Below are 15,849 nucleotides of genomic sequence, written 5' to 3'. Positions count from 1 at the left end.
GCGCTTTAACTTTTTTTGTCATTTTTTGTTGAATATTTTATCCTAAATTGTTTTTACTACGCTACAGCGGTAGTGTACTAAGCTTTACTATGTAGGTATTTTATTGTCAATACCTAAGACTGGAATCTAGAGTGCCTAGTTTTGTGATTCAAGTAGGTAGGTGTTGTGTTTGCAACCAATGTTTTTTTTTAATAAAGTGAAGATTCATATCATAACATTAGCATATTATAAAGATTTGAAAACAGTGTCGTACGTTCGGCAAATTGAAGACATGTCTGCAATTGAAAGATTTTTCAAACAGAATTTTGCTTGATTAGGTAGGTACTAGAGCAACCTTTTCCAAAGGATGCACGTTGGTACCTTGGTACCTACAGATGCATAAAGGCCAGTTGTGGTAGTGGCACAAGCCTTAATCTATTATATAAAAATATAAGCCGGGTTTTCCTTCCTGACGCTATAACTCCAGAACGCAAGAATCTCGTGAGGTCTCAGGCTCTGTGAGGTTTATAGTAAAAGAAAATTCAGGAAAAGTTTCAAGAGAAAAGCAGAAAAAAGGGAAAATCATTGGAGTTCGCCGGGTTTGCTAGTAGCAATATAAAATACTTAAGTATAATAAAAAATATCCTGCCTATATTGCCTAACCGCCAATAAGTTGCATAGGTAATTATGTATCGTACAAAATCAATGAAATTACTCGTTATTTGATATTAGGTTCATGTATTGGTTTCAAGGTTTGTTATGGTAATTGAGCAAAAAGGGTACTGACTGCATCGACACGGCCAACAGACGAATTAATTGCTGATGTACCAGAACGAGGCCTACCTCATAACTAGAGACTATTAGATCTGTAGCAGCATATCTACCGGAGCTGCGGACTACTTAGCGGGTTTACCAGGGTTTCAGCTCGAAGAGCAGAAGAAGGAACGGGGTGGCTTTAATCACTAAAAGTCTGACACTCCCTCTCGCCTTGCCTAAGGCGAGAGAAGCCATTGGATGATTTTCCCCTCTTAAAAAAACACCATAACTAGAACAATGATTTACCATAAAATGCATTTTTTTAAGGGGTATCATCCAATGACTTTTCACGTCATAGGCGAGACGAGAGATAGTGTCAGACTTTTATTGACTAAAACCACCCTGTTCCTACTCCTGTTTTCGTTTTCGAACCGGAGCTCCGGGTCGGCATCAACCCTACTACTGGGCCCCATGCGCAACATCTGCTCAGTGTAGGGACACCTACGTCTCCCTTGGCTATAAACGATGTTTACTAGTGAAATAAATCGAGTTGGTTGTGGCATTAAGACTAACTTTATATAATTAACTATCTAATTCCATTTTTGGTGGCTGTTCTAATTTTAACCTTTGAAAAAAGACGATCGGCCAAGTCGTTGCATACTTATCTTACCTACTTGTTATTTATTTTGAGCCGCTGTAACTAGTTCACAAATCTCCTCGAATCATTTTATGCTTACCAATAGGCAAACGATCATAAAATATTACCTATAACACTTCCAAAGTCAATGTTATTGCAATTTAGTTATTAGATAGGCAACTAAGATGTTGTAAATTACCAAATTATTTTCAAAAGCAGATAAGTTACCATTCCAGAGACAAAGATTTTATTAAGGATTCAATTATTCAGTTTAGAGTGGTCTTACTTATTTTTGTGTGAGGAGTTGGTACCTAAGCACTGGCGGAAAAAAATAAGTAATAAACAACCAAGTAAAATTGTTCAAACCCCCTGATATTTGAATGGTAACGTACCTTACCGTACCAAAGCCAAAATAATCTTTATTTAGGACATTAGACTTAGGGCCAGGGTGAAAGGAGTTATGCAATTATTATCTATCCTTATTAAAAAGGTGAACAGAATAAACTTGGTGATAAAAATCAATTTATATTTTAATCATTTTAACAGTCTGCGCTTCCTTCATTCGCGGTTTCACTATTCGCGGATTGAAAAAGTGACCCAATTCCCATATTCGCGGTCTAAAATTTCTTTATTCGCGGATCGAATCGAAATATCGGTGCGTAACATAAAAAAATACATTCGCTATCCTTTGTAAACGCGTTAGTAGAAGGATAAAAAAACAAAATAGACCTTATTACAGCTACGTCTAGATTGTGACTTCTGCCTAAACCTAGTGTGACCTAAACCTGATGATAATAATATTATCATCAGGCAATCTGTATGATCAGAAAGTTCAATTAAACATTTTTTTTATCTACTATTTGCTTCTTAATTTCGTCATCTAGGAACGTATCCCCTATAACCCTATACAAATTACCATTCCATATTCACGGTTTCTGTATTCGCGGCATATTTACGGAACGCATACCCCGCGAATATGGAGCTTTACTGTATTGTTACGGTTAGAGACCATTTAAAGACACACCTGCATGTCATGTCGTGCCACGTGCCAACGTCAAATGCTTGCAGCCCAATGGTGGCCACTTCGCTACGACACGGAACGCCACGGTAATGTATTTCTGCCATTATTAAGTGATGCGGTGGCGCTACCATACATGATCAAAATAAACATTATATTTAATGCTGAGCTTGCTTCGCCGTTTTCTGAAATAAGATTTTAAAATTATACGATTGTGTTACAATAATAATTACTTAACGAATTATATATTTATAAAAGTTTGAAATCACGTTTTGTTAAATGCATCAGTCTGACTGCATAGAATTTACGCTCAATCTGTCAGCTTGCCGAGAATACCTGCGCATTTCGAAAACGTCAAACAGAAATTTATAGTCTGTGATTAAAAATGCGAAAAGCGTCAAATCGTCAATAAAATTATAATCCACGTTTTAACAACATATTCTCCGATTTTATCTATAAAATATTAAAATGTTAAATCCTTGAGTTATATACCACAGTTTTAAGTGCACTAGTGTAGTGTTCCTGTTTATTGTGTTCATTGAAAAGTAACCAAAAATGGCAAGGTCGCCTAAGGATGATCCAATATACAACGATATGAAGCACAATACATGGAACTATCATGCGGAAACCGCTGGAAACTGTGTACCTGATGCTTTGAATGAGAGAAAACCGCCACAGATCTCGCCCAACCCGAGTGTCATGAACGATAATAGTATTTACGTCAACCCGAGTTTCGGCAATGAAGTTTATTTGAACAAACACGCTTACAACGTGCAGACTGGCGATGCCGCCGCCAATAAAGATGAGAAGATTCCTTTCACAAACATGCCTAACGTTCCTCGCGCCAATCAAAATTACGGTAACGCTATGCTCAAACTGAGTAATGGTCAGTCAGTGCGTGTGTTTTACGACGAGAACAATCAACAGCTTATATTCCCAATGTCGGCCGGTCAGTATGAACTCTTCAACCACAACCAGGGAGTGCGCGACATCCCCCTACAGATGCCCCAGCCGTCGCACATGTTTACCCTAAACCAAGACTTTGCTATGAACAATAACAATGTCCACACACCTCCAACAACTGTTAACCAAACAACTTACCCTGAAAATGTGACCAGTCAGTCCCCTACATCTAATTTTCTTAAAGATTTGTTGGGTAATTTGGAGCCTAATTCAACTGGCACATACTCCCCATTTGGACAGAATTACCCGCTCAATCATCCAGATGCATCAAACATGAATATTCTTACAAACAACCCTGTAATAGAACCTCCAAAGAACCAACCTATAAAGGTAGAAAATTCACCAAAAAGGAATGAAAACAGTCCCCTTGCTGACACTAGCAATAAGAAGCGGATTGTAGCTGAAGTGAAACCGATGCGCCCATCATACTCTGATGTGTTAGCTAAGAATACTAAAAACACTTCTCCAACTGAGACAACTCGTAAAGTGAAGCCTCAGAATATAGAAACCAAGCCATTGAATAATAAAACAAACTCTAAGCCCGAGAAGCCAACTAACATTAAACAGGATGACAACAAACACAAGAGTGAGAAGAAACAGAACACAAACACTATATCTTCTGGCAGTGAGTCCGGAGACATCAACACTGATGACAATGAGAAGCGTCAGAAGCCAAACAAGAAGTCTAAGAACAAACGCAATAATATTTCTCGTAAATGGTCATCTCTGGACGACATTACTAATGAAGAAGAGTCTGGCTACACACACGACAGTGAGAGCCAGTTTGTATTCATTGAGAATCCGGAGAAGCCATTGAAAAAGGAAAAGAAATCAGACAGTAAATCAAAGGGTTCAGACAAGCATGCAGCCATGGAGGATGATGAATTTAAGTTGGATGAGGAAGATGATCAGCTGCAGTTTGTTATCCAGGAAGGCCAGGGTGAAAGTGGGAAAGCCAAAAAGAAGAAGGATGGACGTAATTATCATAAGGTCACAAAGCCTCTGCCGGACAAGAAGAAAAATCTTTCAAAGCTTAGGAGGAACAAACCAGGCTACTTAGGGTTAGCACAGAATTATTTGGAGCACTGGGGTGGAGCAACCTGGAAGGCTCTTGTGTGGTTCATGTATCTACTATCAGATATATGCCGCATGAGTTTCCATTTGTCATTTGATTTGTAAGTTTTATCTTAAATGCGCATTTATTTTACTAGTTAGTTGCTATCTATGAACATCATTACAAATTACTTAAGGCAAATACTAAATAATGTAGTAATTAAAGTAACTAGTAGTTACTTTTTTTTTTATGGCCTGTGTATTAACATTGTTAAATCCTGGGACAAATATTTAAGATGTGGTTAATGAAACAGATTTGTATTACAAATCAATCCAGCAAAACAATTCATCCATATTATCTATTATTATGTATGCATTGCTTAACCCCATGGAAAAAGTATGATTATGACCATTGATTGACAAGGAAGACCTAACAAACATAACCATTCAACATTAATACCTTCCTAAAAACCTTAAAGTAACATGATATTAACCGAATCCTTTATTTTCAGATGCACTTCAGTGTTCACACAGACCTATGTGAGTTCTCAAGCAGTATGGCGCAGCACCAAGGACTGGATGAGCAAGCTCAGTGACAACAAATACTTTTTATACATCGACAGAAAATTTGGACACACCAAGCTAGGATTCTGGCGGAAACTGAAATGGTTTAAAAAGGGTATGTTTTTATTAATTTAAACTTTATGTTAACAATTTAATATACAAGAGTTAATACATGAAAAATATAGCTGATCTGAATGTCTATTTTATAAGTTTGGAATCGCCAACCACAAGCATTTAGGCATTTAACAAGTGTGGTGATTAATGCTCAATCTTTCTGCATGTCAGTACAAACCTTAGGGCAATAGTTGCATAGGCAATTGATATGATGTGAAAACAAAATCTCTAGATCAATCTAAAACTTAATAAAAGAAACAAATATGTATTTTGGATTATTTATGAAATAATACCAGTTGGCATACTTTACCATTCAACCATAAATTTATAGTGATATTATTTACTTAATTCTTTCTTTTGTATAATAAATAAATGAAAAAAAACAATAGGCTAGGTATTTGAGCCACGCGCCTTATTATTATTGATGATGTAATAGAAAGCATGGTGCATTGTATTATCTAGAATAGAAGATTATCAAGGAATCAAATCACCTGTGGGATAGTTATGTGTTTGTTTTAGGAACAAAATCATTGTAAGCATTCCAATAGTATAATACTAGCTACATCCACGCAGTTTCACCCATTCTGCTTGGTTCATATTGATTGTAGTGTGATGTTTTATACTTATAGCCTTCCTAGGTAAATGTAAAAAATATATTCTATTCGAACCAGTGTTTCCGAAGATAAGCATGTTCAAACAAACCACTATGTAATATATTAGTATAGATTTATAAATAGAATTTTGTCACCAAACCACCATTTAGGAAATAATGACATGTTTATTGTCAAACTTGTATATAAAACAAAAATAGGTACATAACAGGAAAAAGCTACATTGTTGTGTACCTATTTGTGAAGAACTCGGTACAGTTATAAAAACATTATTATAAATTATTATAGTCTTTCTCTAGATAAACCGTTTTACTCGCTAATTACTCGGCTAGTATTAGCATATGTTCACAATAATATTATCATATTTATCATACTATGTACTTTCTAGGCCAGTTGTAGAAACTTCAGTTTGAAATATATTTTTTTACAGTTACGGTATGAAAATTAAAAATCTATTTAGTCCGTCAGTTAGGCAATGAAAAAATATTGGACACGTATTTTTTTATTTTGTCATATAAGATTAGGAGAGGGAGCAAATACGTCCTTTCTACGTATAAAATGTACCTAGAAGTGACGTTACGCGATATTTCAAATCGATATATGTCTGAAAGTATTTGTTTCGATAAGAAAATAAAAAATACGTGGCTAATATTTTAAAATAATCTAGAACACGAACATTAAAATAAAAAATAGTCATCTAACTTATTAAGGTTTAATAAGACCTGTATTAAATAAGGATATTCTGTAATCGTCAATTCGATATATTCGAAGTCAACTCAATGGTCTGTTTAATTTACATAAATAGATATCTTCTATGTACTTGTTGAAAAGTGAATTTGAATGAAAGTTATTTATAGTAACATATACACCCTGTTACCTACATTTAAAACATTAGGACAGCACTATTTAGGTACTGTAATAATTTGATAAAACTAAACTTGTTGAAACTAGTGTTTATTTATAGTTTTCCTTATTTTGTACAATGTCGAAACTTTGTGGTATTTGTTTCATATCGACAACAAGGAAAAATATATGACACAACAGTTTAATATATGTATAGGTATTGCAAACTAATGCAAAACTGGATTTGAAGGAAAACAATACATCGTCAAAATCCACTACAAGTGGTAACAAATGTACATAATATGCACAGGATATAAGTACATCAATTAATTTGATATTTCCTATTCAGGACCTTTATTCTGTTTACCCATGTAACCTATACTGCTATAGCATTGATATTTATTGTCACTGTCAAGATTTATATTACAATCCGTCATCATATTATTACAATCTATCAAGATTTATGTTACAATCTGAGTAACTAACTGCCGTGAAACGTGTAGCGGGTTCGATTCCCGCACGGAGCAACTCTTTGTGTGATGCACAAATTGTTGTTTCGGGTCTGGGTGTCATGTGTATGTGAACTTGTATGTTTCTAAACGCACCTACGACACAAGACAAAATCTTAGTATGGGGAAACGTTTTAAAAAGAAATCGATACTAGTAGGTAACGTTATTGTATGGTAGAAATAGGTATAATGTAATATAAAAATTAAGAGATTATATGTATTTGTATGTCTCCTTCTATTTTTTACAGTGGAATTAGAAACGGACAATGGAAATGATTCGACAAAGCTGAACGCGAACATACCTTTGCCTGCTACTGGGGAAGAAGCTATGAAGAGACTACTAGCATGCAAAGGAAAAGATCCTTACAGGTAACTTACATTTGAATATAGAGCTTAATACATTATGTTAAAGTTCATTCTTTAATAAAAAATAATGATAAATAGGTGCTCTAGTGCACTCATTCTTAACCGGATAAGTTATTCATCTGTAGTGATAGAGCTGAACTTATTAACAATAAGCCTAAATATTCGTTCCTACTACATTATTATTTACGATATCACTACATAGTATAAAACAAAGTCGCTTTCTCTGTCCCTATCTCCCTTTGTATGCTTAAATCTTTAAAACTAAGCCGTTGCGTAGTTTGACGAGAGAGATTATGATGCGTTTTTTTTACTAGATAGAATGATTCAAGAGGAAGGTTTATCTGTATAATACATGCATAATATATCACCATTGTACCCATGCGAAGCTGGGGCCAGTTGTTAGTATCATATAAAAAGAAAACCCTAATGAAATGTTGACTTGCTTCAACCTAAAATCTTGTCCATCGTTACTAAGTAGCTCGCACACCAACACATCATCCCCATGCTACCATTTTACATAAATATTAACTTGATACTAAATATCAACACTAACATTACATTGATATCAAAACCAATAATTATATTTTGAAATCCAAATATAAATTCAATCTGCATTTAGATACTATGACTGGGGTGGTGCAACGACCTGTTATCAGTGTCATTGGCATTACTAACTATAACATATAATGATGTATGTTGCTTCTGACCGCTAACTAACGTCATAATATATAGTCCTCGGGGACTTTACATATATATGTTGCGATAAATATATACGCAGTTTATGTAAACCATGCCTTAAATGTATGGGTAGACTTATTTATACCTTTTCAGGAGTTTATTCTCGTTGGCATTTTGGAAAAATCATAGTACATATGTATGTATTTACATTACTGCTGAATCCAGACTGCACTGTTGCCGCGGTTCGATTCTCGCACGAAGCAACTCTTTGTGTCAACAAATTCTTGTTTTGGGTTTGGGTGTCATGTGTTTGTAAACGCACCCACTATACAGGAGAAAATCCTAATTCGTAGCAACGTTTATTTAAAAAAATGTATATATTAAAAAAATACGTGCCAAACATCAACTGGTTGGGAGAAGTAGTAGTCAGTGTCTGTCGGGGATATTTACAAAAATGTCGCTAGAAAATAATGTGAGGAAAATGCCATTGTAATAACTACACAATAAGTATTCATAGTGCTACTAACCTCGTTCTCTGCAGTTATTCATTGTATTTGTAATCCTATAAAAAATATTTTTTACTACCAATATCGTCAAAAGGCTTTCAGGCCAATTTTAAACAGATTTAACCAGTGACAAATAGTCGGAAATTACAAATAGACTATCATTCTTCCTTATATTACGTTTCCGTGGAATAATTTGAGTAAAATCACTTATTGGACGCGAGCAAACTCGCTAGCATTATAAACAAATAATTGGACTAGAATAATCCTAAACTTGCATATTACAGACATCCTATAATGATAAATGATATTTATTTCTGTAAATAGGTTATAAAATAACACTTTTACACGTCAATATTTCAAATAGCTAGATGAGGCTATAAATGCATCAGTGTATAATTGATAATAACATTTAATATGACTTGCTATCTCTTGCAACTAAGTTATTTTAACCGCATTGGTTTAATAATCTACTAATTTGCAAAGCAATAAACCGTATCGCTCGTTATCATGCCTCCCGTAATCTAATTGTGCCATATTGTATAATAATTCTGAAAACAATATCAATGTTGTAACTCATACATAGTAACAAATTACGTAATAATATTGAAGCATGGTGTTAATTATCTGCTAAACAATATAACCTTCTTTTTATTTAAGAATGCCTTAAAAGTCCTTCTTGTTCCTAAATCTACCGATGTTTAATTTTGTTGGTCGTATACGGTGTCCGAATTGAGGAAAATACTATCGATCTATTCCAAAATCATGTTTATTTTTTATGGAATAAACCGGTAAATGAGCAAACGAATGATGAATCACCTGATGGTAAGCAATCACCGCCGCCCAAAGACACCCGAAACACCAGAGGTGTTACAATTGCCTTGCCGGCCTTCTGGTGGTTAGGAATTTAAGGGTTGTTTGAGGAATCGGGGATTGGGAAGGGGGGAATTGGGCCTCCGTTAACCTCACTCACCCAACGAAACGCAAGCGTTGTTTCATGTCGGTTTTTTGTGAGGCCGTGGTATCACTCCGGTTAAGCCGACCCATTCTTGCCGAAACACGGCTCTTAGACACTTTAAAAAAAAACCTAAAATTATGCTAGAATTTTATTCAACCTGGTGTTTAGAGTCGACCTAGTCAAACTATCAATCTAAATGCATAATATCACTTTTACTGCTAGCTTTGCTTGTGATACTCAATCTATTTATAATTATCGCAATTAAGTTTCCATTGTGTAATAATTATATTGAAATTGGTTCAGTGGTTTTTGAATTTATCGTAGACAGACGTAGAGTTAAACTTGTGTTTTTATAATAAGTGACGTTAACGATAAAGATACATTTTCCTAATTAAGTGATGATGAAAACTCAAAAATTTTAAAAGAAATATTGATTAATTATTATGTTATCGGCTTACTCACTTAATTGTTTGACGAGGAATTCCACTAGTTTCAAGCCATGCTAGAGGCTCATACTCATTACGTTTGTAAGCCGACAGCATACTAATTAATTTAGTATGTTTCACGAACGTTACAATAAAGTTGAGTAGACGTATGGAGTATTTGCCTATTCTGACATTGTAATTTATTTTTTTTCAGTATATTGGGTGTAAGTGTGACATGCACAGACGAGGAAATAAAGCGCTACTACAGACGGCAAGCGTTCCTCGTGCACCCGGACAAGAACCAACAGCCCGGCGCTGAAGAGGCTTTCAAAATACTACAACACGCTTTCGACCTTATTGGGGAGCCGGTAAGTTCATTTTGCTTTGTATTCAAAAACCTTTGGCACGAAAAGTAATTGTAACTACAGTTAATTCAATCAAAGTGCTGCTAAGGTATTTTGAGTCTTGTTAAGATGCATTTAAGTTTATTTTTGTGTAGACACGTTAAACAACCGTATATTGTCAATTGAATAGACTTTTTTTTTGAGGTGGGAAAATCATCCAATGATCCATCCCGCCTTGGGCGAGGCGAGAGGATCAGACTCTTACTGACTAATAACCACCCCGTTCCTACTCCTGCTTTTCGTAAACAGGACAACAAACCACTTTTTTTGTAAACCCGCTAGGTAGTCCGCAGCTCCGGACTATAAACCACCCCGTTCCTGTACTCCTGCTTTTCGAGCCGGAGCCCCAGTAAACCCGCTAGGTAGTCCGCAGCCCCATCTGTGGTGATATGATGGCTCTTTGAGGCGCACGCCGCACGCACGGGATATTCATAGGTATAATGTTCATATTTGTAACAGGAGCGTAGAGAAGCGTACGAGCGTCGTGCGCTAGAGTCCCGGCACGTGGAGGCGGCATGGAGCGAGCTCAGTCAGCTACTCGCGCAGCTACATGACAAGATGGAGTTCGCAGCCAATACTATCAGGTCTTTATTGCTGTTACATTCTTTTTAAACGTTGCCATACGCTAGGATTTTCTCCTATAGCGGGTGCGATTACAAAGATACAGGTTCACATGCACATGTGTGTGTGTGTGTTAAAGGTGGTGTAAAAGTTTGGAAATCTTCAAATAAATCGTTCTACCTTATGTAAAGAGATGCCAATCTTAATTTTAACTCTGTTACTTACTAAAAAATTATGGTTTGCTCACGTAGATATATTAAGGTTAGAAAAGCTCTACTAATTTTGAGTCAGAGAGGGACTTTCAACATATGCAGTGTCAGCGACGTCACGCTACCCTATTCAAATTTTGTCCATTAATTTACGTGACTTTTAGTTAATTTAGTATGTCTCACGATAGTTATAACTGACTTACTAAAAGGTGATATATCGTACAGGTTTATAACATAGTGTTTGTGTGATGTATAGATGTACAAACTGCGGGCGTCGCCACAAGCGAGTGCTGACGGACCGGCCGTGCTACGCGGCGCGGTACTGTGTACAGTGCAAGATCAGACATTCTGCTAAAGAGGTAACTATATAGTCTGTAAATTAGACGATAATAATTACATGGGGTGTCTGGTAATTAGTGAACGATATTTAAACACGTGATTGTACTCATGATTATAAACAACTTTTCCAAAGAATTTTTTTTTGTGTATTTGTTAGTTTTATTTTTATCACTATAACAAAACAACTAATTTCGCGCGCATCTAGACACTCTTGTATGGTTTAGTTATTTTTAAAAAGCGTGCTTGTTTGTTTAATTCAGTGATGAATTTTGAAACTAAAATTCTTTGTTCAATCACACACATTGAGGCATGCCTCATTTTATTACTTACTTCCTTACTTCTGCGCGGTTTCATCCGCTATACTCGGCTCCTATTGGTCATAGCTTGATGTTTTATAGCCTATTGCCTTCCTCGATAAATGCACTATCCAACTCAAAAATAATTATTCAAATCAGACCAATAGTTCCGGAGATTAGCGCGTTCAAACAAACAAACAACTAACACCAGTTGACAATGATCATGTGATGTGTATTCCAGGGCGACATATGGGCGGAGTCGAGTATGATGGGTCTACTGGTGATGTACTACGCCTGCATGGACGGCGCCGTCTACCAGATCACGCAGTGGGCCAGCTGTCAGGTAACATTAACTAATAAAACATGTACTACACAATATAAGGGAAAAAAGTTAACGTTATTCTATCATTTGTAATGTTTTAACTCTTGTTGTTACAGAAAAAGAACTTGAAGCAGTTAAGGCCTGACTGTCACGTGGTCCAGTACCGCATCGTGCTCGGGAACAAGGCGGCCGCGGCCTCAGACATCAACCAGAGACCTTCTACTGGGTAAGGTCTAATTTAATACCTAATTTTGTTATGAAAAGTAATTCTAAATTAGCTTAAGTCTTTGACTGCCAATAGCAAACTGTCTGCAGGCAAATCCTCAGCTAACGTCGGTCACCGGTGACCACTACGGCGTTCAATGTGTTAAACCTATAAATAGAACAGCAAACTCGTATTTGTGAATTCGACGTATGTTGTTTATTTGTAAACTCTCAATAATAACTCAAAGTTTGGATCTGCGCCAAACTATACTAAATACCAATACGCAACAATCTCAATGTAAGTATTATTAACGTGTAAACATGTTCTTGGTTCCAGGCACGATCCTAACCTTGAAGAGTTCTTGAACAACCTGTACAGCAAGTCGGGCGTGTCACCCAACACGACGAGCCCCAAGCAGTCGCCGCCCGACGCCACGGACGCTAAAAAGAGACGCAATAAAAAACCTAAAGCATAAACAAAACGCCTCTCGTGAAAAATTAAAAAAAACCGAGCTGTCAAAATAGACTTGAATTCGCGCGCAATTCAAATATCGAACGCATTTGACGCGAGCTGGCCATGCCTGCCGTACCCAACTGTGAAACACTTGCCTTTTACAAATAAAGAAAGTATAAATTAAACAGAAATTAAACCTTATTACTGATCTATAAATATAATTATTTCTAAATAAATATTGTGTGGCTAAGGTGGCGCTTGAAGGATAGATTGTGTAAGCGTTAAAACTATGTGTATGAAATGTCGCTAACGTACCTATACCTAGGTTAGATACTTTTGATGAGAATAAATTTCAAAGTTTTTGCTAGCTAATTAGTTTCTATCATTCTTAATTTGCTTAATTTTGTGATACATGAGATTGTGAAGTTAATATTGTAAAAGTTTTTTCTTAGTTTTAATGGAAATTAGTAATTTTTACTCTGTGATTAGACAAACGAAATGCTGATTTCCATCAAACCTTTATCAAATATAACACTCGAGTCATTAGTAATAAATATGTTTCAACTCCTTCACGGCAAATCAGTTACTTTTTTAAAAAATTGACGATTGACAATTTTGACAACTATCCTTGGAATTGTACGTTCAGATATTTTCCCTATGCTAATGAACTAAATGACTAATCGACTAACTAATTTACAATAATCTACATTTGCTTTTGAGTATTCAGAAATACTGAAATACGACTTAATTTTTACATTAAAAATGTTCAAAATCATTTCATTGTGTTCATTGCTACAACACTAACTGGCTATTACTTAGTCTAGAGAATAAAATTATTATTTTTTGATTAAATAAACGTCTATATGTCATCTGCAGGGCTCCAATAAGGTATGTTTTTTATATTTCGACCATACGCCACAACTATAGAATTTTAGCCCCTAATACCAATATCTGAATGCTTCAATTCCAAGTAGTTTCCATTCTTTCTACATTACAATATGTGTTCTAGTGCTATGATTATAAGAATCAATTTGACAAAGCAGCGGGAACTGCGTAAAAATACTCTTTTAAAAAAATAAATTTTAAATGTACGTTATTTAAGTACCTATGTAATATTTTTTTCAATATAACACTAATCACACCGAATAGTACAATACGTTTGCATTCATACGTTATAACGTTATTAATAGTTATTAATTATTAATAATAATACGTTGTTTTTAATAAAACGCTCGTATACGCGCGTAAAGAATGCAGTAAAATGAGTTTTTTTTTCTAATATTTTAAAATAACTCACTATTTTTTGTACTATCGAAGTCATATTTTGTGTAATACATTGAAACTTTAAGTTAGAAGTTACTGTATAACGACAAGAATAAAAACAGACGCGTATTTTTTATTAAACTGGGTTGGTCTTATTTACTTACAATACCTCCAAATAGAGGAAATTAACTGAAAAGTACGAAATTTTAGTAACCTCTTTGTTTAGGGTTATTCTTTAAAATAATAATCCACCAATTTGTCATATTTGTTGAAAATCTCGATATAGATATATCAATTGCCCCTTCCCTAAAAAGGCCAACAAGACACTGGTAACTTACGAGTTGTCTTTGTCATCCTGTCTGCTAATTTCCCCTATCTCACATATACCTTGTCGATATTACAGTAACTTGTAACGCCATAATATTTTATTATTTCACTTTGTTTCACTGCCTCATTAGAGATTACGGTTTATAGTTAGGCTAGTAGCGAGGAGATTGCTACCTGATGTTCACTGAGTAGGCCTTCGCGCTTCATGTGTCAATAAAGATGTGGAAACGTATTTTGGATTTTATTTTTTTACCCCTAAGTACTTATATGGCTTATTGTGTAGATAAACATTATAAAAATAAGATATTTTTGAATGAGCTATCTAGCTTCTCTGAAGAGGCAATAAAAAACAGAGGTGCCCTCGTTAATCTCTGTCGATGTTGAGATGATATTTCTAGCTAAAAAGGGATAAGGTAAGAGGCCTGAAACGAGCCCATTTATAAAGCCCATATATTTATAATCTCAATAATGTTCTGATAATAATTAACGATTTTCGAGGATGGAATATTATTCCTACTTCACATGAAAATCTTGCAATATCTCTGATACCTACTAGAAGTCATGGTATTAAAAATTTAAAAAACACCCGACACAAAACTTAATTTCCCTTTAAAAAGTAAAAAGAGTAATAAAAGAAACCTAATCTTAAAAAATACGTCGCGTTGGGGGACCGCTCCTAATTATTTCTTACTTCTAACATTAAAGTAAATTGATGTTTAAGTACTTAACTATAACGCAGAAAATAGAAATATAGCGGCGCGGGCGGCGGTGTGCGGTCCGTATTCATGCGGTCCCCCAACGCGACGTATTTTTTAAGATTAGGTTTCTTTTATTATTTTTTACTTTTTAAAGGGAAATTAAGTTTTTGTGTCGGGGGTTTTTTAAATTTTTAATTTAATTTTTTATTTTATACTTTTTATAGGTAGGTAAGAAATATTTTTTTTCAGCTTACATATCCGTGATGGGTGTCTATGGATAGGTCTTTAAAAAAGACATTAAGGTTCCTATAACCACTTTTCGTCAAAATCAATCGTTTGAAAGTTAGACGCTTCCAAAGTGGAAAAATGTGTATCCCTCCCCTCTAACTTTTAAAATAAGAGAGTGAGAAAACTGAAAAAAATATATGCTCTAGATTTCAATGGAAACTAACAACGAAAATTGGTTTGAACGAGATATCATTATTAGTTTTTAAGAAATAAAACATTTTCAAATTGCAGACCTTCGGTTAATCTCCCGCTTACGTTACTTTCACCGCCCATAACTTTAAAACGGCTCAACCGATTTTCATCAAACATGTCTAAGAACACTCGCACATAAGTCCCCTTTAATACGAAAAAAACTAAATTGAAATCACTGCATCCGTTCGGGAGTTATGATGCCACAGACAGACAGACAGACAGACAGACAGACACGTCAAACTTATAACACCCCTCTTTTTGCGTCGGGGGTTAAAAAGCATATTTCAAATTGAGGGACACGGTGGAAGTGATTGG

At 35.2% G+C, this 15,849-nt stretch overlaps 1 protein-coding gene across 1 annotated transcript; it reads left to right on the top strand.

Moving 5' to 3' along the window:
* Nucleotides 1-2,752: 2,752 nt before the first annotated feature.
* LOC118282389 (dnaJ homolog dnj-5) lies at nt 2,753-14,588 on the top strand. The gene is made up of 9 exons (XM_050701343.1): nt 2,753-4,528; nt 4,919-5,085; nt 7,296-7,416; nt 10,192-10,345; nt 10,841-10,965; nt 11,408-11,510; nt 12,028-12,129; nt 12,225-12,334; nt 12,650-14,588. Exons 1-9 carry the CDS (start codon nt 2,946-2,948, stop codon nt 12,786-12,788), a joined length of 2,604 nt encoding a protein of 867 aa, XP_050557300.1. The 5' UTR covers nt 2,753-2,945; the 3' UTR covers nt 12,789-14,588.
* Nucleotides 14,589-15,849: the final 1,261 nt, after the last annotated feature.

Source organism: Spodoptera frugiperda, chromosome 20, assembly GCF_023101765.2.
Source record: "Spodoptera frugiperda isolate SF20-4 chromosome 20, AGI-APGP_CSIRO_Sfru_2.0, whole genome shotgun sequence".
Taxonomy (NCBI): Eukaryota; Metazoa; Arthropoda; class Insecta; order Lepidoptera; family Noctuidae; genus Spodoptera; species Spodoptera frugiperda.
This window is presented reverse-complemented; position numbering and strand designations above follow the sequence as displayed.

Excerpts from the sequence above, each read along its gene's own strand:
- LOC118282389 (XM_050701343.1), top strand. The coding sequence starts at position 2,946 with ATGGCAAGGTCGCCTAAGGATGATCCAATATACAACGATATGAAGCAC. Across the intron at positions 12,130-12,224 it reads CGCAGTGGGCCAGCTGTCAG|AAAAAGAACTTGAAGCAGTT; the intron begins GTAACATTAACT and ends TTGTTGTTACAG. Across the intron at positions 12,335-12,649 it reads AACCAGAGACCTTCTACTGG|GCACGATCCTAACCTTGAAG; the intron begins GTAAGGTCTAAT and ends TCTTGGTTCCAG.